This window comes from Notamacropus eugenii, chromosome 4 (genome assembly GCF_028372415.1).
Source record: "Notamacropus eugenii isolate mMacEug1 chromosome 4, mMacEug1.pri_v2, whole genome shotgun sequence".
In the NCBI taxonomy this organism is placed as follows: Eukaryota; Metazoa; Chordata; class Mammalia; order Diprotodontia; family Macropodidae; genus Notamacropus; species Notamacropus eugenii.
The window spans coordinates 43,940,582-43,963,422 of NC_092875.1; the positions used below are offsets into that span (position 1 = coordinate 43,940,582).

General features: G+C 40.3%; 1 protein-coding gene across 1 annotated transcript; it reads right to left on the bottom strand.

The window, feature by feature from the left end:
- Positions 1-1,322: 1,322 nt before the first annotated feature.
- LOC140499386 (transmembrane protein 132D-like) lies at positions 1,323-22,486 on the bottom strand. Its single transcript, XM_072600723.1, has 4 exons — positions 22,284-22,486; positions 17,016-17,289; positions 10,807-10,998; positions 1,323-4,752 (listed from the first exon to the last, which is right to left on the bottom strand). Exons 1-4 carry the CDS (start codon positions 22,445-22,447, stop codon positions 3,568-3,570), a joined length of 1,815 nt encoding a protein of 604 aa, XP_072456824.1. The 5' UTR covers positions 22,448-22,486; the 3' UTR covers positions 1,323-3,567.
- Between the last annotated feature and the right edge of the window lie 355 nt (positions 22,487-22,841).

Sequence of the window (22,841 nt, forward strand, 5' to 3'; positions counted from 1 at the left end):
AGCAAGTCCTCATCTGCATTGATGGAGGGGCTTTGTTCAAGAGGCACTCTCCACACCAATAGAGTCGCATCTAATGACTAAAAAAAGGTCTGGAATAAGGGATAAAGTGCTGGATTTGGAATCAGGAAGACCCAAGTTCAAATCTGGTCTCATATATTTATCAGTCATGTTACCTTGGCAAAGTCACTGAACTTTTTCTCAGCCTCAGTTTCCTGAACTGTGAAATGGGGATAATAATAGCACTTTCCCCCCAGGGCTATTGTGAGGATCAAATGACATGATATAATTAAAGTGCTTTGCAGGCCTTAGGGTGATATGTAAATGTCAGTTATCATTATTATTTTATTATTCCAGAGCATTTTCCATAAATATATTAGATTATTTTTTAAAATTTTTTCTGGGTTGCGCAGAGAAAGAAATAGAGCTGAGCTTCAGACATGGGTCCTCTGACTACAGATCTGGCATAATTTCCACATTTGTTTTTGTTCTAACTCCCAGTGACCCAATTTGGGGTTTTCTTGGCAAAGATACTGAAGTGAGTTTCAGTCTCCTTCTCCATGTCATTTTACAGATGAGGAAACTGAGGTGAACAGGATTAAGTGACCAGGGCCAGGGTTATACATTTAGTAAATGTCTGAGACCAAATTTCAACTCAGATCTTTCAGACTCCAGGCCCAGTGCTCTATCCACTGCACCACCTAGCCACCTCTATTATTTCCACTCCACCCACAATATGGGCCAAGAGTTCTCTTCTCAAATTGTACTTTCCCACTAAATGCCCCAGAAGGGACATGTCTGGGTGTGTGTACTTTGTTCCTTTGAGAAGTTCAAATGTGCCAATTTATACTGAAGAGCCCCGTCTTCTAGGCAGGCAGATCCCTCACTGAGGGGCTTCAGCACCTGTTTCACCCTGCCTACCACTTACTGTCCTCTCAGGCACACTCAGCAGGCTTTTAGTAGGGATGTACACATGTGATTTATTTGCAAATACTTTCCAGTTCAGAATGAGAGCCTTGCACTGTTCACTTTGTCATCGGGTGTCAACATCCTCTCCACATGAAGAGCAGTGCTACATGATGTAAATGTTTGTAATTAGATTGTGCAGGGATCCTTAAATCTGCATTTTCATTTACTGAAAGCCAGAGCCTTGGATGACTTGCTGAAAACTGACTGCCAAGCCTTTCCGGGGGACAATGTGCAGAAAGGAGGGAAAAACTGAAGCCACTGAATGCAAATTTTATTTACAGTTAGTATGTTTATAAATATATATTACATTCTTACAATCTACAGTATATTCTAAGTATAGTGGATTCTAACTAGGGAAGTGATGGGGAGGGGGAGCAGCAGTGAGCTGAATGGGGCAGTGATAAGGAGTGAAAGAGACATAAGGATGTAAATGAACCAAAAAAAAAAAAAAAAAATCATGAAAGATGTGCGCTGGGTTTAAAAAACCCCAGTACCAAATTAGGCAGTTTTAGGATTGGAAGCAGGTGATATGTGGATATTGAAGTCCCAGTTTAGGGACAAACTTTCTGAATCACCTTCACCTCCACTCCTTAGGATCCCTAATTTCCTTCAACTCACTGGGTCAGGAGTTGGTCCATTTCTTGATTCAATTCTATCTCCTTATCTCCACCTTTTCACTAAGTCGGCAATGATCATCCCCTCTTGGAGTGACTTGCTATAATAACCCTTCCTGATGGACATACTATATCCCTCCAAGTAGGTTATAAGCTTCTGAGGACAAAGACTAAAGGTTTGCTTTGGATTTTGTCTTTCTGCTGCCTAGGAGAGAGTTTAGCTTAATGAGTTGTCAACAAACATGTATTAAGTGTTCACTATGTGCCTGGTATTGTGCTAAACCCTGGGGGTACAAAGAAACAGGGTGGAGTGGAGAGGGGGAAGAGAAGAGTTCCCTTCCTCTGGGAACTCACATTCTAATTGGATTAAACTAAAGAAGTACAATGACTTTCTTGGTAGACAAATGGTTTTTATTAAGTGCTAGGTCTGCTCCTCCCCACCTGCACAGTCATTCTCTGAGACCTAGCTTTCCCATCTCGGTGTCTATTGGGGGCAAGTCTTCAGATGTGAGACACCAGAAAGCAGACTTAGAGATGGATGATGGAATAGCCCAGTGATCTTTTCTTAAAAGTTAAATGAAAGGCTCTTTTGAGTTCAGCATGAATAATACTTATCCTTCCTCTCTAAACCCAATCAGCTACTTTATTAAAATAACCATATGGGAAGCAAGTGCCAAGTGATCCCAGATGGCATGGTAGAATGAGTCCTGTGAAATGATAACAGAGCTTGGGGATGGGGAGGGGCATATACAGGAAAGTCAAGGATGATTTCCCAACTTAGTGGAGATGTAACTAGGAATTCTCTTACTCAAGGAAAATCCATCTGGATAGTAAGGTGGGAAGAAGAAGGGTATTCCTATTGAGTGCAGCTCCCTCGACGGTCTAGCCCAGCCCTGGGGTTGGCAAGCAACTGGGATGGTTATGTTATGCAGAAGACCAGAATTCTTAGCAATAGCAACTGAGAGGTCCATTGTAGGGAGAATGCTAGCTCTGTGGATGCCAGCTACTCTTGCCACCCTCATCCCATCTTTATTCTACCTCTGCAAGCCAGAAAACCTTTGCTGAGGGCTGTAAAGTCCCCTGTGACCAGTGACTTAACTTTGTGGATTGTGGATGAGGTGTACATTGAAATGTTAGAGATGGATGGAGTGAGCTTGCTAAAAAGAAACTAGTTCTTTGAACTTAATTGGAATTCTGTGTCTGGTAAATTGATGCCAGTGTAACTTTCCTTTACTTGAAAAACTAAAGACTACTCCAAAGCACCCCATGGAGTTTATTTCTCATTATCTTATTACACATATGGTTACATCTTTTCGGCACGCTTTCCTCCTATCTCTATGGGGCAATAATTGCCTGCCTTTTCGGTTGCCAAGGAGATTCCCCTCCTCCCAGTTCTCTGGGGGTTATGAAGTCACAACAGTCACTTCTCAGTGTGTAGTGTGAAACCAATCTTTGTCCATTATCAATAATGTTCATGGCTAGAGATTTTGCTTTTATTTTAGCTGGTGTGCTTCCTTTCATTGATCCATTAAAGAAAAAACAAAAACGAAAACAAACTCACCCTAAGTCTTGTTTTTTTTTTTTCTTTTCTCCACAGTCTGTGGATTTTGAAATATCCAAATTGCTACATTTATTTTAAAAAAAAGAGAGAGATTGATAGAGAGAAAAAGAGAAAGAGAAATTGTTCTTTCCTGGAAAAGTTCATTGAATCAAATCTTATTTTGTTTCCTGTTGTGAAAATCCTGCCAAGCTTGGCAGACATCAAATAAACCTAACTTTGAATAAGATTTTTGGAATGGGAATTCCTATCTTGATTCTAAGTTTTGGACTCCATCCAGCTGACTTCAGATGGTTTTCTGGTCCTCAGTGGATGATGTTGCTCTCTCTTTTCCTGTCAATTTACTTTCTTCTGAGATTTCCTTGTGCCCCACTACCCCAAATTAAAGGCAGAAGGTGAGCAGAAAAATGAATGTTCACCTATGTCCCATTACACCTTTTCATGTAACCTTTCCATGTAGTTTGTCAGTTCTTTACATTCTCCTAGGTCCATATCTTGGCAAACCCATTTTATATCATCCACACTGCTCATCAGGATGGAGTTAAATGTAGGGCATCCCTCATCTGAGGAAATGGTGGTGAATGTGGTAAATTTCACCCTTTTTCGCTTAGAGGTAGGGGAAGCTGTGGGTTCACTTTTCTGGTCTTTCCCCTCAGCAAATGGAGATTCTGAAGACTTGAAAACTTGACCATTAAGACTCTTTTGGGAGTTTGTACTGAGGAGATACTTACTCTCCTCGAAATCTACCCCTCGGTCAATAGCAGTAATCTGCTCGTCCTGTGGGGAGGGAAAATTCAGTTGATTCTCCAAAAGTTCTGTCCGGTTACTTAACCCCACCCAATCGTGTGAATGACTCATGCCCTCTTGCTCCTCAAAAGGAACCTGCTTATGCCTGTATTTCAATGCAAAGGTCACACAATTAATTAAGAAGACCAAAATAGCAAGGCAGAAGACACCCAAGAGAGCATACATCCCAATCTCTAAGTCACTTAAGCCCCTGGGAGTCTGGTCTAGATCATTCTCCTCCGTCTCTCCATTGCTCCTTGGGAGATCACCTTGGGCAGGGAAGCTGGTGAAGTCCATGGGGATGGTTTGTAGATGGCTGTTATCATCTAAAAGATTTTCTTGTTTATTCCTCCTCCAGAAGATGGACCTATCTGTTGTGGCTCCCCTGCCTTCCATTCGGTCCATGGAGAAATTGCTGAAAAACTGCCCATCTGGCCTCATTCTTTCTTGCCAGGTTGTTTTAGACCTCCTGTCACTGGCATGCGTTTCCAGGTGACCCCTTCCCCCATATCTGCTGTCACTGGTATTGGGGTTGGCATCATTCTGGCCAAACTTAACTTTGATATTTCCTGTCCCAACAGCCAGCACACTCTTCCTCTTAGACTTCTGGCATGACTCACTGATCACCATTTCCACCTTCACCAGGGCACCCTGCCCTTCCTCCATTTCAGCAGTAATAACAGGCCATTTGAACATAGGGTCTTGGTGGATGGAGACCACCTTCTCATCAAGGGATGTCACCATCAGAGAAAAGTCCTTTACATCATAAATATCCAAGGGCATGACTGAACCATCACTGAACTGGATCCAGCAGCTTATGGCAGCTTCCTGTTAATAAAGCACATGTACAAATCACAAATTAACAAAACAAAAAAAGCCTTACTGAGGCTCAGGTCTCAAGAATCTACCTCCAGAGGACAAAGCTAGGAGTAATGAGTAGAAGATGGGGAGAGGTAATTTTAAATTTGATGCAGGAGAAATTTTCTCCCTATTAGAGTGATGAAATTGTGGGTCTGGCTACCTAGAGTGAATAATATCTCACAGGAAGTTTTCAAACTCTGGAGGATCAATCCTTGAAGATGCTATGAACAGGATACTAATCTACCCCAACCCATTCCACTTCAAACCATTCCAACCTCATCCAATCCAATTCAATCCAACCCAAACCATCCCAACCAAACCCAATCCAACGCAATCTGATCTAATTCAGCAAACATTTATTAAGTGTTGATTATTATCATGAAGACGCTTTGGTAAAAACTGAAGATTCAAAGAAAAAAAGTCCCTTTCCTCAAGAAGTCTCCAGTCCATCGAGAGTGGGGAATATAATAAGTACCCAAGTGGGTAAATATGAAGTATATACAAAATAACAGTCATTTCAAGGGAGAAATATTGCTAATCACTGAGGGATCTGGAAAGGCATCACATAAAGATGTGACATTTGAACTCTATTTAGAAGGGAGTGAGAAATGATAAGAGGTAGAATTGAGGAAGAAATGAATTTCATTTCCAGAAAGGCAGGTGTGAATGTTTGGGGAGTGAGGGGGTGAAATTGAACAAAGTCATGGAGGCAGAAGAGGGAATGCCACGTACCCATTGGACTAGAGGATCTCTGGTGTCTCTTCCAACTCTGAGATTCTGTGACACTGTGATTCTTTCTCTGTGATGGCCCTCATGCCACAAGACAATAGAAATACAAAGGGCCAACTTTCCTACTCAGTGGAAATAAAAGGCAAGACCTATCCTGGCTAAGAGAGAATATAAATTTCTATGAAGACATAAAACACATGGCCAGTTTTAAACACTTGGTAATAAGATTTGTTTTTCCTAGAGGTGTTAAAAGAAAGATGTGTTCCCAGGCTGTATGGCTTCTACGTTTCAGGATAATAAATCACATGTCAAAAGGCATTACTGGTTACTGGGGTTATTTACAAGTGTTATGTGTTTAAGTGAAAAGAAAAACACAATATTTACTACATTATTTTAGAAGCTGCTTTAATACAAAGGTTCCATTTATTACTCATAACAAACATCAGAGGATACAATCTGAGAGACGATGCCCTCATGGTGCCATGTTTCCTGGCTTTATTGGGTCTTGACTACTCTGTTCTCGCAAAAGTACATTCTGTACAAGCCCGTGGTTTATGCTCTTTTCATGGAGACTAGCAATCAAATGAGCCACACTCAGAGCTATCTTTTATCTTGTCTGCAGACTTGGCATTTTAAGGGCAATGCCAGGCCAGAGAGTGAGGGCTGCTTTCACTTGTTTCCCTGATCCCTTTTGGAATATCAGCCTTTTCAATGCCTTTGGTGAATCAGTTGTTCACTCAGGCAGGCTTAGCCAGAGCAGATAATAACCTTCAATTTCCAGTGGTTCTATAGTTTTAACTAGGACACCCTTCTGGCTGAGATTGATCATGTGCTCGTCTTTGAATGTAATAATAGCTGCATTTCTACAGTGCTAGAAGACTTGCAAAGCATTACACATTATCTACTTTGATCCTCCCAACAATCTTGTATGGTAGGCACTACATGAGCCTTGGGGAAGTTGAACATACAATTAATAGGCAGCTAGGTGGCATGGTGGATAGAGCACTGGACCTGGGTCAGGAAGACTTGAGTTCAAATCTGACCTAGTTGTGTGACCCTGGGCAAGTTATTTAACCTTGTTTGCCTCAGTTTCTTTATCTGTAAAATGAACTGGAGAAGGAAATGGCAAAGCACTCCAGTATCTCTGCCAAGAAAACCCCAGATAGGGTGATGAAGAGTTGGACACAACTGAGAAACAGCTGAACAGTAGCTACAGTCCAATCAATAACTGTCTAGGGCAGGGGTGGGGAACGTGCACCCTTGAAGCGCCCTGTGGCTCTCTAGGCTCTCAAGTCCCACAAATGTTCTGTGAAGTTTGGATTCAGTCAAAGGACTGTATTTGAGGACCTAGAGGGTGACATGTGTCCTCAAGGCCACAGGTTCCCTGCTGCTGGACTCTAGAGAGTCAAATAAAGCTTTTATTAAGTGCCTACTATGTGTCAGACACTCAACTAAGCAGAAGGGATGCAAAGAAATGTTAAAAATAAAAATAATCCCTAATCTCAAGTTCACACTTTAAAGGGGAGATAACATGCAAACAGCCATGCACAAACAAGATATTTGTGGGATAAATTAGAGCCAACCTCAGAGGGAAGGTGTAAGCATTAACGAGAACTGGGAAATGTTTCTAAAGAAGATAAGTTTTAGCTCGGATTTGAAGGATGTCAGGAAGCCAAGAAGTAGAGAAGATTAGATATTTTACTTCTCTAGGTCTCAGTTTCCTCAGCTGTAAAATGAGAGGAATTGGACTACGTGAGCTCTAAGTTCCTTTCTAGTCCTACACCTATGATTCTACAATAAGTAACTTAGTTCTTTCTATATTGCTAAAGGGCTAAAACTACCCTCAGTGCTCTCTGACATGGGCGTTCCTGGTGGGCAGAGCCCCTGTCACACCACCACAGTTGGAGCTCTCCAAGAAATCAGAAAAGGAATTCAAATGCATTTTTGCTTTTTGTGCAACTGAAATGTCAGAGCCAAATTGCATGCTGTGCCTAAATGCCATCTAAAACAACTCTGGAAGTGATTTCAAGGTAGCATGTTTAGTTCTTTATGTCAGGAATGGATTAGTGTACTGACCTGGTTTCTAGCCAAGGCACATCAATTTCTGAACTCTTCCCAGACAACAAGTAGGTAGCTGATCTTTATCACCCATTAACCATAGCCACACTCACTATTTCTCACTTGGGATCTACAGCTTGGATCTCTTGGAGGGGCTATGGCTGGCACTCAGCAAGAATTCTCCTCAGTTACAGGGATCATTGACACTCAAGTGTTTTTTGGATGGCAGCCACTGCCTGAAAAGCCAATAAACTTACCCAGAGCAAAGGAAGATTACCAAACACCTGGTCTGGGAGCACTGAGTGGGCACAGCAAAATGAGTAGGAGGTTCATACTCTTCAGGTGCCAGTTTCCTACTCCCTGAAGAAACAGTAGCAGAAAGCTTAAACCAGCTAGAGCCTAAGGGAAGACAGATGGGATACCTGGCATTGGGAATCACAGCATCTTAAACAGGAATGGTGAGTGGTCCATCCCATTCAACAATACTCGTGATGTCTTGGGTTCAAATCCTGCCTCTAACGCTTGTGAACTATGTGACTCTTGATTAGTCTATTAACCACTCTCAGCCTCAGTTTCCTCCTTTGTAAAATGGGAACAGTAATATCTCCAACCTTACAGAGTCCTAGTGAGGCTCAAATGAAATAATGTATGAAAAATATTTTGCAAACCTTGGAGTATCCCGTGCTGACAACCAAGTGCTGATTGTATGCAAGGCACTGGGCTAGAAACTTGGGTTACCAAAATAACAAAAACAGTGGAACAGATCCTTACCCTCAAGAAACTTACATTCTACAGAGAAAGTTGGGGGTGGAACTAGGCTAGATGAATACATGCAGAGCAATTTCATGAGGAAAAGATCATCAACAACTGGGGAAGCCAGGGAAAAAAATGGTGTAGGAGGGAAGATTTCATGGAGGAGGCTCCTGAGATGAAGACTGAAGGAAGCTAAGCATTCTAAGAGGTGCGGGTAAGGTGGGAGTACATTTCAAGTGATGGGGGTAACCCTTGCCTAGGCACTTCTGTGCAGGAGATAGTTTATTGAAGAGGGGGAAGAGTTAGTAAACAAGTCTGACTAGAACAGAGGGTGCCAAGGGACATAATGTGAAGTCTTAAGGAAAGTGAGACTACAGTCAGATTGCAGAAGGCTCTTAAGGAGTTTATGCAAGAAGACTTTCTAGGATTACCCCCAATTTATTTATACACATATGAGTATATATTATATATTACACTTAAAGACATATATACCTATTACAATTGTGTTTGTCCTTTGTTTTTGAAGAGGACCATGACATGAGAGAAACGATGACATGACTTGCACTGGACTTTGTTTTGGATGAGGGAGGGCTGTGCAAGGTCACCAACCTCACTTTCTCCTCCTGAGCCATCTGAGTCCAGTGACCAGGTATTCATCAAGATGACTGGAGATGGCCCAGGATGACCACAATATGCATATGTGGATATGAATATGTATGACCATGGTGACCTGATATATGTTATGTTTTTAATATAACATATATCAAGTCACCACAACATATGTTACATGTTTTTAATATAATATAAAAACACACACACACACGTACACACACACATGTATATGCATATACTAGCACACACACATTTCTATATCTACCTATATCTATATTTTTCACACACACGTATATAATTTCACTGGTGCCAGCTTGAACTGGCTAACCATCATCACATTTTCAGTGAGAGCATTTATACCCCAGAAATTGTCAAGTGGTATAAATAAAGGCTTAATTTATTGTTTTGTTGATTGTCTAGATTTGAGAAAATGTTCGTTGAATTTTAATTTAATATTTAAATTATCAGGCACATTTTTTTCAAATTTTGTTGTTAAACATCAATTAGCACCTCCCTCTGCATGTGTATATATTTATATGTTTAGGATATATTTAATGTAAATATGCACATATTTACACAAAATGTAAATATGCATGTTTATATAAAATATGCACACATTTACATAAAATTTAAATATGTATATATTTACATAAAAGTGTAAATAATATGGATATGTAATATCTATGTGTCTCTGTGAGCACATGCATGTGTAATGCTAATCAGAGAGTTAAAGATCTTCCCCACCCATTAATGGGCCTGCCTACCAAGGAAAGCTTGATTAGGGGAGGCCCACATCTTTTCTTAGTTTCTAATGACACATTGGTTCTCAAGGGTTGTGATGCCCCCTGGCTCTGAAAAGTGTATAAATAATCTGAGGTGAGGGTTTACTTTGGGTCTTACTCATTGGAAGTTTTTGTTTGGTCAGATGAGACTCTGGGCAGCCTCTAAGGTGACCCCTGGGTTTTGAAAACCCAGATGTTGATGTTTCTGTCTCTGGTACCTATGTATGTATGTATGGTCAGACAGTTGGATCTGTCTGTTGATCTGTGATATATGTATCGCTTACAGTTAGACAGTTGGAAGCCCTGTCTGCTGATAATTATTTCTTTGTGTTTTCTCTGAATTTCAGGGTTCTGACTTCCCCCTCCCAAGCTAAGTGAATGATACATGTGCTTGATTTAAGTGATTGTTGACCCCTCAAAAGTTGCCTTTCCTTTTAGAAAAGCAGATGAAAGAACCTGGGAATGCTAGGGTACTTGCTTTTACAGTATGTGCACACAAAATGTATGTAGTTGTTTGCATGCTGCTTTCCCCATTAGATTGTGGGTCCCTTGAGGGCAACTCTGATGCAGAGTGCTCCATAATGCAGGATGACTTGATATTCTGTCTTAGATTCAGTAAGGAGTTGCTGAAAAAACAAGTGAATGAATCAATGGCTGAATGAAAAAGCATTTAAGTACTTACTATGTGTCAGGAAGTCTGCTAAACATTGACAATCCTAATAAAAAGGAGGAAGACAATCCTTGCCCTTAATAAACTTACATTCCAATATAAAAGTATAAGGCTCAAAGGGGAGTGTGAAAGGGTGTTGGTGGTACGGTGGCATGAAAATGACTGGGAACTAACAATAACCTGGACTCCAGAAAATGCATTCAGTGGGGGAGTGACTTGGTCAAATATGCGAGTTAAGAACGCTACTTGGAGGATTGCCTGGAAAAGGGAGACAGTGGCCTCCTCTATATGTCATTGCCTTCTACAATCTTTCTGGCAGCCCCTCTTGAACACCTGTGGTGCCCAGGGACTAAGGAGGGTATAATCAGACTGGATCTTGGAGTTGTTGCCCTCTAGAATGGCCAGGAGCCCTAGTACCTGCTTAGGTGTCTGCAGTAGCTCCTGAGCTATGGAGGTGGCAAAGATTGCTCGGTTGCTTCCTGGGCTGAGCTGCAAGGAGAGGGAGAGCCCGGTCACCAGCTGGACCCCAAGGTCAGTGATTGTCACCTTCTCGTCCAACACAGTCACTGTTTTCTCAGCCAGGATGGCGTCAGACAGCGGGGACAGGATCTGAACAGAAGAATCAGCATTAGGATTATTTTTTAAAATATTTATTCCTGTCTGTGACACAATCCCTGCAGAAGCAACACTTTATGACAAAAACAAAAACAAAAAAACAAAACATGAACCAGTATTAATGCCAATCAACCTTCCATTTGATCTTGCATTATAAAAGGGAAACATTTTCATTCCTCACTAGGAATGGAGCAGAGAGAGGGATTGGGTTTCAGGAGACTGAGTTCTTGGCTGTCACTAATTAGCTCTATGACTACAGGAAAGTGACTTTACCCCTCTAAGCCTCAGTTTCCTTATCTGCAAAATGGGGATAAAAATACTTGCATTACCTATTTCCCAGGGAAGTTATGAGGGACGTGTTTAAGTCACAGGTTAGATTTAGAAGGAGTATTAGAATTTTGCCACTTATTAATAATGAAATTAATAATAATGATATCAAAGATTTATGTAGCTATGTTATATATTATATTATTATATATTATATATATATATTATGTTATATATCATATATTTTAATGTATATTATATACACATGTAGAGAGATGCAAAGCACTTATTTAACAATAACTAGCATTTATATAGCCACATGTATTTATATATTATATATCATATATTTTATGTATATTATATACATATATAGAGAGAATGCAAAGCACTTTACTTATTTAATAATAGTAATAGCTAGCATTTATGTTTTAAGATCTGCAAAGCACTGTGCATATATTATCTCATTTAATCCTCACAACCATTCTGTGATATAGCTGTTTTTTATTGTTCCCATTTTGCATGTGAGGAAACTGAGGCTAAATGAAGGTAAATGAGTACACGTGTTGAATTGCACCTCGAGAACCCAAATTCCTTAAATTTGTTCAGGGTCACAAAGCTTGCAAATCTGAGGTAGGATTTAAACTAAAGGCTTCCTGACTCAAGGACTAGAGCTCTATTCAACTCATCATCTACTATTTCATTTGATCCTTGCTGTGTGATCTTGGATAGGTCACTAAACTTTTCTGGGTCTCAGTTCCTCATCTATAAAAAAAAGAAGTTGGACTAGATTGCCCCTAAGGCCCATTTTAGGGCTTAATCTGTGACCCTATGATCCTAAGTAGCAGTGTCAGGATTCGAATTTGGATTTCTGATGCCAAATCCAGTCTTCTTCCCACTTTACCACAATGGCAGCTGTTAATCAGTATTTATTACTTTGAATAACAGCTAGATATGCTCTTTTATTTGGAAATATTATTCAGTGCTAGATTAAGACCTGCTCTCTGCCTTTAAGGTACCTGTAATGATAAGAATGAAAAAATTCTATAATCAATGTGAATCAAATACCAATTATTAATTAACAACCTACATTAGTAACTAATAATACTTTGATAATAAAATATTTAAAATAAAAATAATAATAGTGTTTTAAGGTTGTGAAGCACTTTATATATCTCTCATTTGATCCTCACAAGAGCCCTGGAAATTTGGTGATGTTATTATCTTCATTTTACAGATGAGGAAACTGAGGCTCTGAGTTGAAATGACTTGCCCAGGCTCACACCACAGCTAGTAAGTGTCTGAGGCAAGATCTGAACTCAGATTTTACTGACTCTAAGTGTAGCACTCTATTTATTGTACCATCTAGATATGGTATTCCTTCTCCCCAATGTCAGCGATGTTGTATAACTTTTTTTTTGTACAATGTACAATTTTTTTTTGTATTATTTGTACAATGAATTTTATGTCTATCCCAGTAGGTCTTTAGCAAAGAATCCTGGGCTGTCTCCAGTTATTCTGATCAATATCTGGCCGCTGGACCTAGATGACTCTGGAGGAGAAAGTGAGGCTGGTGACTTTGCACGATCTTTTCCTCACTCAAATCAAAGTCAATAACAAGTCATGTCATCATCTCCTTGATGTCATGTCACAATAACCACAAGATAATGGACTACATGGAGCAGGTATTGACATAAGGACTCCCAGGGAGGTGGGGGGGGGGATTGCTGTTTGGGTAGGATTTTTTTTCTTTTCCATAGCCTGAGTAGATAAGTGGGATGGGCTTGTGGTTAAACAGTACTCTTTGGAAACTTACTTTTCTGGATTGAATGTATTATAATTGAATTGCTGCTAAAAGCTTGACCTCATGGATATCTGTCTTTCTCTGAATTCCCCTTTCAGAGCTGCCAGAGAGATTTATGAGTACACATGTTGAATTGCACCTCAAGACCCCAAATTCCTTAAGCCTTGACACCCAAGTTGAATAGCCCCATCCAGCCACCTTCATCAATTCCCATGTCTGACTTTGACAGGGAGAGATGAACTGTGTGTTCTAAGGCAATAGCAGATGAGAAAAGTTATGCCATGAGGGGACAAGGAAGTGATAAGGAAAAAGAAACACTTGATGGCCCCAGGATCAGAAGACTAGCAGTACTCTCTAACAGCAACCCAAGGATGGCTTTATGTTTTGATGTGAGATTAGAGGGACCATTGTTCTAACCTAGAAAATTGGCACAGGTTATAAACAGACTCAGTATCCTTCACTGGAAAAGTAGATATATTTAGGAATGTGAGAAAACCTCTGAATACTCTAAAAAACTTTAATCAATTAATTAATTTCTGAAACTTGTATTAGAAAAGATGGGAAGGGAACATCTTTTTAACATCAGTACTTTTTCAGTGAGGCTGTGAGGTCATGAAATACTACAGAATCTGATAAATGAAAATCATGAATCACACAAAGTACAATAGTAGCAGTGAATAGGGTGACCACTACTACTAACGAAGAATTATGTCAGAGATTATGCCACAAAATCCTGTGTAATATTTGCACTTAGGTCCATTTCGAGAAGGGTGGGGAGGTCAAGGGGGTACATCACAAGAAAAGGGGAAGACCCCTGCTTTGCTTGTGGATTGACCAGCTGGCTGTTCAAGTCCTTTCCAACTCCCAAATGGTTATGATTCAATGACTTCCTCTTCTGGGGCAGCTAGGTGGTGCAGGCGATAGAGCACCATTGCAGGAGTCAGGAGGACCTAAGTTCAAATCTCATCTCAGACACTTGGCACTCACTAGCTGTGTGACCTTGGGCAAGTTACTTCACCCCAATTGCCTCATCCTGGGTCATCTCCAGTCATCCTGATGAATATCTGGTCACTGGATTCAGAAGGCTCTGGAGAAAAAGTGAGGTTGGTGACCTGCACAGCCCTCCCTCTCTCAAAGCAAAGTCAAGTGCAAGTCATGTCATTGTTTCTCTGATGGCATGGTCTTCTTTGGCAACAAAGGATGAACACACAGATGTCAGAGAAGACAATGTTTCTAGAACTAGAAGGGAGCTCAGAGATCATCAACTGATTTTACAGATGAGAAAACAGGCTCGTAGGATTTGTGAACTGCCCAAGTTGCTTAGTAGTAGGATCAGAATTTAAACTTAGGTCCTATGACTCTAAGTTCAGAACTCTTTCTACTATACCTATTGCCACCAGATATGATTGGAAAAGGAAGTGGGAGGAGGAGGTAGCCATGTAGCCAGAGTAAAGGATGATTGTATGTATCTCTGCATACTTCACTGGTATCTAGAACTTTTCAAGTGATCTTGTGGAAACTCCCCAAGGAGTTCAGTGGACACCCTTGGGTAAAGAAATTAGGGGAAAACATGGGCAGAAATTGTAAAGGATGAGAAAGAATGGATCTGTCCCATTGGAAGAAGTGCTTAATTCCATGAGATAAATTGATGCAAGTAATATAGATATGTTTTATCATCAGAAATGAGATTTGGTAGTTAGAAGATATAATTAAGATGGGAATTAAATTAGGAATAATAACTTAAGTGAATAATGACATATTCAATTTTGGGCTTTACATTTTAAGAAAGATGTTGATTAACACTTAACACTCTGAGAATGTTAAGAGGGGAATAGGCAAGAAAGTTGAAAGGGTTGAGTTCATATCATATGAGGATTGGTTAAGGAAAACAGAATGTATAGCCCAGAATAATTAATGGGAAACATGGACTGTCATGTAGAAGACTGATGAAGAGTAAGGATCAGATGCAATGGGCAGAGATTGTCAAGAGTCAGATTTAGGCTCCATTTAAGGGTCAACTCGCTTATAAATTAGAACTGTCCCCAAACCGTTGTCTCAGGAGGTGAAAAATTTTGGAAGTCTTTAGGACAAGATCAGAGTGTACTACGGTTTTTAATACAGTTTGGATGAGACAGAGATATTGTTCTTTCCTAAGGTGATGATCCATGATTCTGTGAAATATTGTGATAGTAAAACACCCAGGAATGAGAGTTACTGGTTGGGAGTCATAGCCCCTCTTCCCTTACAGGGGATTTCCTAAAATCTCAAATAGTTATGTGCTGTTTTCCTGATAGAATGTATGCCCATTGAAGGTAGCAACCATTTCGTTTTTTTGTCTGTCTTTTCAACATTTAGTGCAGTACCTGACACAAAGTAGGCAAGTCATTAATTCCTGCTGACTGTCAAATTGGTTGATCTCTCCCAGTTACAAATTATGTAAGACTTGTTCTGACTCAAGCAACAGACATTGAATTGTCAAATAGTCTAAAGAGCTTTTAGAAATACATTATCTTCCTCCACCCTCTGTACTTGTTTATCACATCATCATCATCATCATCATCTCCTTCTTCTTCTTCTTCTTCTTCAGGACTTTTGTATTAGATGTAAAATTTCGTTGGTATAAGGTACAGCAAGGAAACTCCCTATGCTAATGTAGATAATTTTTTGTGACTTATAGTAAGGAAGTTTCTTAGAGCACAGAGATGTTAAATGACTTGATTAGGGTCACCCAGGCAAAGCACATCAAAGACTTGAACTCAGGTCTCCTTGACTTTCAGGCCATCCCTCTCCTTCCTTCTCTCTCTCTGTCTCTCTCTCTCTCTGTCTCTCTGTCTCTCTGTCTCTCTGTCTCTCTCTCTCTCTCTCTCTCTCTCTCTCTGTCTCTCTCTTTCTGTCTCTTTCTCTTTCTGTCTCTGTCTCTCTCTTTGTCTCTCTCTCTCTGTCTCTCTCTTACTCTCTCGCAACATTTTTAACACTGATATTCTTCTTTTGCTGTTCTCTTTGCTACAAATTGAAGCATGCTACACTCTGAAGAAATGAAAGTGAGAACAACTCAAAGGACAAAGGAGAGATTCATGGTGGACAGGAGCAGCATGTAACACATTATAAACAAGGAACTGGCCAGGATGTCATCTAAGAATTGTTCAATTGTTTTCAATCATGTCAAACTCTTTGTGACCCCAATTTGGGATTTTCTTGGCTGAGATATTGGAGAGGTTTGCTATTTCCTTATCTAGCTCATTTTACAGATGGGGAAACTGAGGCACACAGGGTTGTATGCCTTGTTCAAGATCTCACAGCTACTAAATGTCTGAGACCAGAGCTGAACTGAGGAAGATGAGTCTTTCTGACTCTAGACCCAGCATTCTATGCATCATGGCACCACCTAGTGGTCCATCATCTAAGAAATACATGATGAAAATTAAAAGACTTGAGAGGTATAACTAGTATTCTCCTTTGGTATCCATGCAATATCAAGAGATTGAAAGAGGTCTGGGAACATCGTATGGGTCTCATGAACATTTATCAGAGAACATAGACGAGAGTTGCTCACAATAGGTAGGCATTGCTAGATTGCAATTTGCATCATGGAAGCTATCAACTAATTCTGGGAAGTTGAATTATTTATATATTTGCTTTATCCTCCTTTAAAATTGAAAGATCTGTGAGGGCTGTCACCCTCTCTAAACTAACTTGGACCTCTCCCTAGCACTTGGCATGGCGCCCTGCACACAGCTCTGGCTTGATGAATGATTGTTGCAATGAAGCGATAGTAAGGAGAGGATGACAAGGGATGAGAAGAAATGGTCTCCTTCTTGGACCTAGATACTACATCCCCATCCCTCCCTTAGAGCCAAATTCTCACCATTGGGCAAACTCCTTTGAAGGGGTAGGGCTGAGGCAAAGACAGCCAGGATCCTGTCAGCTCTCTGGGCTTCCTTACCTGAATGGTGGTCATTCCGAGCTCCTGCCCAATCAGAACCTGCCCTCCTTGGAGCTTGGCGATGCGTGGCTCTTCCACCTGCATGAAATTGTTCACCAAATCCGTGATGTCCACTTGCCAGTCAGAGCCCAGCAGGTGGGCCAGCTGCCCCCCAGAGTCGGAGACCTCAGCCACAAACTGGGTAAGGACACGCACCATGGCATGTTGGTATTGGAGAGTGCAGCCTTTACCCCGCCTCTCATCTTCTTCCTCATCATCACTGTCCCGGACTGGCCTGGCAGAGGTAGAGGGGACAAGAACAGGAGCCATTACCTTCCTTTACATCTACAGAATCTGTCGTTCTTGAGGAAAAGTGGAACATTTTTCATTCTATCTCTAGAGTACCTTAAGCATCATAGGTATGATCGCTTTAGAATAACGAGCAAGAAGACACTAGGCATTCTAATCTAAGGCAGATGTTCAGATTCGTAACCTACTGCCACAAACCCAACAAGACTCAGATGAAAACGTAATTGAGAAATTAACAAAATAAATAAAAATACAAAATACATAATGTGAATTTGTGGTTTCTAGGTCAAACTATGGCTCACAGGAATCCATCTCTATTTGTGTTTGACATCAGTGGTCTTAGGCAACTTAAGATCTCAAAGAATGGGATAAGGAGTTCTGTGTGAGTGTAATGATCACATTATAGTCAATCAATGAAGGAGAATTTATTCAGTCAGGGGGCCCCATTCTGAGCCCTAGTGATACAGAGACAAAAGTGAAACAATCCCTTGTCCTCAGAGGGCCTACATACTACTAGGAAGACACAATATGTACAAAGAGAAGTCAATACTCTCTATATGGGTATATGTATAATGTATTAACTATAATGTGTATATATGCTATACATACACTGTAATTATATATAATGTATTATATATGCACATATGCATATATGTATGTGTATATATGTATTATATATAATGTAAATACACATATATAAAATTTAAAAATAATAACATACTTTGTTACCTACATAGAAGTCATTATTATTTCAAGATGAGTAAATAATAATACTAGTGAATTGCAGATATTTACAAAGCACTCTACAAATTACACATGTATACATCTACATCTGCACACATACGCATACATATACATACACACATATACACATAGACATACACATACATACACATATCTATCTACATATATCTATATCTAACTATACACTCTCATTTGCTGCTCGTAAACAGCCCTCTAAAAGATGTGCAATTATTTTACCCATTTTACTGTGATTCAGAGGCTAAGTAACTTACCCAGGGGCACACAATTAATAAGTACATGAAACAGGATTCAAACTCAGTCTTTCTGACTTCAGGTCAAGCTATAGAATCATAGATTTAGAACTGTTGGGGACTTTAGAGGTCATTGAATCCAACTTCTTTATTTTGACAAAAGAGGCAGTTGAGGTACAGAGAGATTAAATCACTTGCCAGGGTCACACAGGTAGTCAGTAGCAGAAGCAGACCCATGCGCAATGCCATACCGAATTGCTTGACTTACGTCTCCTACTTCCTCATACCAATCCTCACATCCCTGCCAAATAGACAGGTTGGTGCCCATGCCCTGAGGAAGTCTTTGGTGCACTAGATTCTTAGGATGCTAGAACTGGGAGGTTAGTAGGCTTCACTCAGCACCAGGGGCCCCCACCCAAGAAGCCAAGCAAACCCATGTGCTATTGGGTTAGTGTCTGCATCTTCTTTCCCCATTTCCTGTAGAGGATCAAAAACATGATGAAGCTAACTCTGTCCACTGTAGCATATGGATCAATTCCTCTGCTTGGTTCCTCTTTAGAGTTTCTGCTTCTTTTACTAGATTTGAGGATACCTTCCTCCCCAAGCCCTCAGTATAGATGCTCACATTCCACCACAGTGGCTACTCAGTCCCACAAACTGTGTTAACTATATGGACTATGCAGCTGTTACAACATCTGGGCTGGACCATAGGACTGCTTCCCACACAATAACTCTGCCCTTATTGACACAGACTTTTGTATAGATACAGCACTTTTTACCCTTTTCATTAGTGGCAACACCTTTCCTCCATCTCCACTTTCTAATCAATGCCAGAAACCCCATTCTTTCTGAGGTTAGTAGGACTACCTCAAGGAAAAGGAATTTGTTACCTTATTCTCTTACTGAGAATTCATGCTTCTTCCTTTGCTAAAGTGTGCTTACCCAAAAAAACCATATTCTTCATCATTATTTGATGACTTCCTCCTTATCTCTCTATCTTACAGAATTCATCTCAGCTTAAGCAACCCTTTTTGATTGAAGTCTTTTCCGATTCCTTCTTTTGCTGGTACCCTCCCTCCCAAACTACCTAGTTTTTAATTACTTTGTGTATATTCGCATTTGCTCATTTTGTCTTTGTTTCAAAGATATCATGGGGTGATGTCTTAACTCCCATGTGAATTAGACTTAAGTGAGGCAGAGCTGCACAAAATCATCAGCCTCACTCTCTTCCAGAATTGTGGAAGTCCAGTGGTAAGACAAAAGTCAAGATGACTAGTGATGATCAGGGATGACAGTGGATGCCCTTGGCATCTTTAATGTTTGACCAAGCTCTAAGTGCTCCATAGCACCTATTTCAGCCACCTTCATGGCCATTGGAACAAATTGTCTTCATCCACCCATTCCACTGGGAGAAGTCTTCACATGCTTGGGGTAGACATCTTTCTCACTCATTGATGGGTTAGAATGAAAACTCACTGGGTTTAGGGATTGTTTTATTCTTTGTACTTGTATCCCCAAGACCTAGCATAGTGCCTGACACATAGTAGGTACTTAATAAATAATGCTAATTGCTGGACTGATTAATAGATTGCAGAATGGAAGGGACCTCAGAGGCCAACAAGAAAAGAAGATTGTTAGAGTGCTGTCTTTCAAGTCAGTGAGATTTGATTTCAAATCTTTTCTCTAGTCCTTAGGTACTATGTGACCTTAGGTAAGTTAGAAAACCTCTTTGAATCTCAGTTTCCACATCTCTAAGATGGGATTAACAACAGCACTGACCTCATGGAGTAGTTGTGAGAATCAAGTGAGATGAAAGTCAAAAGGGCCTTCAAAAATCTAAAAATTCCATATAGATGTAGATGCTATACTATCTAGCCTAGCAGTTCTTAACCTTTTTGGTGTCATGGACCTCTTTGGCAGACTGGTGAAACTTATGGAATCCTCAGACTATTTTTTTATCTTAATCTTAAAATTTCAGTTGAAAAATAAAAATATAATTTTTCCCCATTCAAGTCCATAGACCCCTGGCAGGGTGATACATCATGGTGCCTAGATTAAGAATCATTGACTGGTCCAATTTCTCCTTGACTACAAATCAAATCTTCATCCTACCGAGCACTTGAGTTTTGTTTACTGGGCGGTGCCTGAAAGACCTGGATTCAAGGCTTACCTTTAACACATACTGACTTTATGACCTTGGACGAACTCTCAATGCTCCAGGAAGCTCACTAAGGCTATAAATGTCAGAGAATGATAATAATAATGATGATAAAGAATAGCAAACATTTATATAGCACTTGCTACATGCCAGGTTATACTAATTACTTTACAATGATTACCTCATTTGATCCTCAACCACTGTGGGAAGAAGGTACTATTATTATACCTATTTTACAGACAAGGAGACTGAGGCAAACAGAGATTTAAGTGACCTTGCCCCAAGTCACACAGTTACTAATTGTCTGAGGCTGGATTTGAACTCATGTCTTTCTGATTCCAGGCATGGGGTTCTGTTCGCTGTGCCATCGAGAAGTCTCTATGTTTTATGTTGTCAAGATAAAGTTAATGTTCTGTTATCAGTGTCTGTCTCTGTCCTTTCTGGACTAGTTCACACTAGGGAACTAGGTACAATAGAAAGGACACTGAATTTAGAATCTAAAGATATGGGTTGATTCTAATACTTACTATCTGTGTGATCTGGGGCAAGTCATTTCCTCTCTTGGCCTTGGAAGATGTTTCCTTCTCTATGAAATGAGAAAGTTGGACTAGACAATCTCTAAAGTTCTTTTGTTTCTATTTTCCTAGAGTGTCTGTTTTCAAATTCCTCAAAGGCAGAGAGTGGATTTACACAACTCTCTTTATGCTGACCAGACTAAAGTATCCTTTTCCATTAGTTGCGATAGTGGAAAGTTTTTGATGGTTAAGATGGTGGTGCTCATTACATTCCACCCCTCTCTTATCGGGCACCCTCAAGGTCACCTAACTAGCGTGGATAGGTGATGGTTTTTCTGTTTTTTCATGCAATTATATTAAGACCAGATGACTGTATTCAGAGTTTCTGATTCAATGAGTATGGGAGAAATTGCTCAGCTCTTAGGATCACAGGATCAAGTAATCAACTGACTATTCAATGAACAAAGATTGATTAAGCATCTGCTCTGTGTTATGTACTATTTTAGGTGATGGAGGTTCAAAAAGAAAAATGAAATGGTTCATGTCCATAGTGAGCCTATACATGTATATGTATAAGTAAAATATATACGTAATAAATACAGGGTAATTGGGGGCACTAAGAAAAGTGAGAAATGGCCTCTTGTGGAAGGCCACCCTTGAAGTGAGGTATGAAGAAAATGAGGAATTCTAAGGGGCTGAGGTGAGGAGAGAATGCATTCCAGTCATGAGGGAAAGCCCGTGCAAAGAAATGGAGGTGGGAGATTGAGTGCCATGTGTGAATATATAGATTTAGAGTTGAAAGGGACCTATGTTGCCATCTAGTCCAGGCCCTTTATTTTATAGATGAAGAAGCTGAAACAAGGAGATGTTAAGTGACTGACCCAAGGTGACCTAAGTGATCACAATCACTGATATTCAGATGGTGCTTCAAAGTTTACAAAGCTCTTTAAAACTATGGCAATAAAATCTCCAAGTAAACCAGTGATATAGAAGACACCATAGGTGTTATTATTCCCATTTTGAAGATTGGACTGAGGTTCAGAGAGGTTGTCTCATCAGTTGCCCCATGGCCACACAGCTAGTTAAGTACCTGAGAAAGGATTCAAACCAGGTCTTCTTAACTTTAAACCTTTCCAATGCTTCCTGTCCATAAGGAGAGGTAAATGGTCAAGATTTGAATATAGAGACTCTGAGTCCACTCTCTCCCCTGTACCGTAAGAGATGTGTGTGTGTGTGTGTGTGTGTGTGTGTGTGTGTGTGTGTGTGTACACTTGTGTGTGTGTGTGGGGGGGGGCAGTCTGAGAAAACTTACCTCTTATTGGAGACAATCGGGACTCTCCAGCCCTTGATCTGATTGAGTTCTGTGTCAGACACTTCAATCTGGAGTGGGAGCCGGGGCACCCACACAGTCATCTCCAGGGGGCTGCTCAGGTGCTGGTAGGTGAACTTCACCACCACATTCAATTTGCCCTTCATTTCCTTCCCATTGACAAAGACGTAGTCACACCTGTCAGACACCTGACACAAAGGGAAGGGGAAAAAAAAAGGAAAGAGACTTCATGAAAATATAGAATAGGCAGTTCTATTCTTACCTTTGTGTCTTCATCACCTGGCATACTGCCTGACACATAGTAGGTGCTTCATAAATGCTTATTTATTGATGGAACCATTTCCCAGGAGAACAGGAGGAAGAAAAGGGGGAGGGAGCAGAAGGAGGTATAAGGTCTGCAGTTAATATTGTACTGTAACTTTGAAGAGTAAATTGAATAAAATTCAACGTACATGTGTGAATAGTCTACTAAATGTAAGACACTGTGCTATGTCTCAGGAATTAAAAGATAGCAATGCAACAGTAAATGCCCTCAAGGAG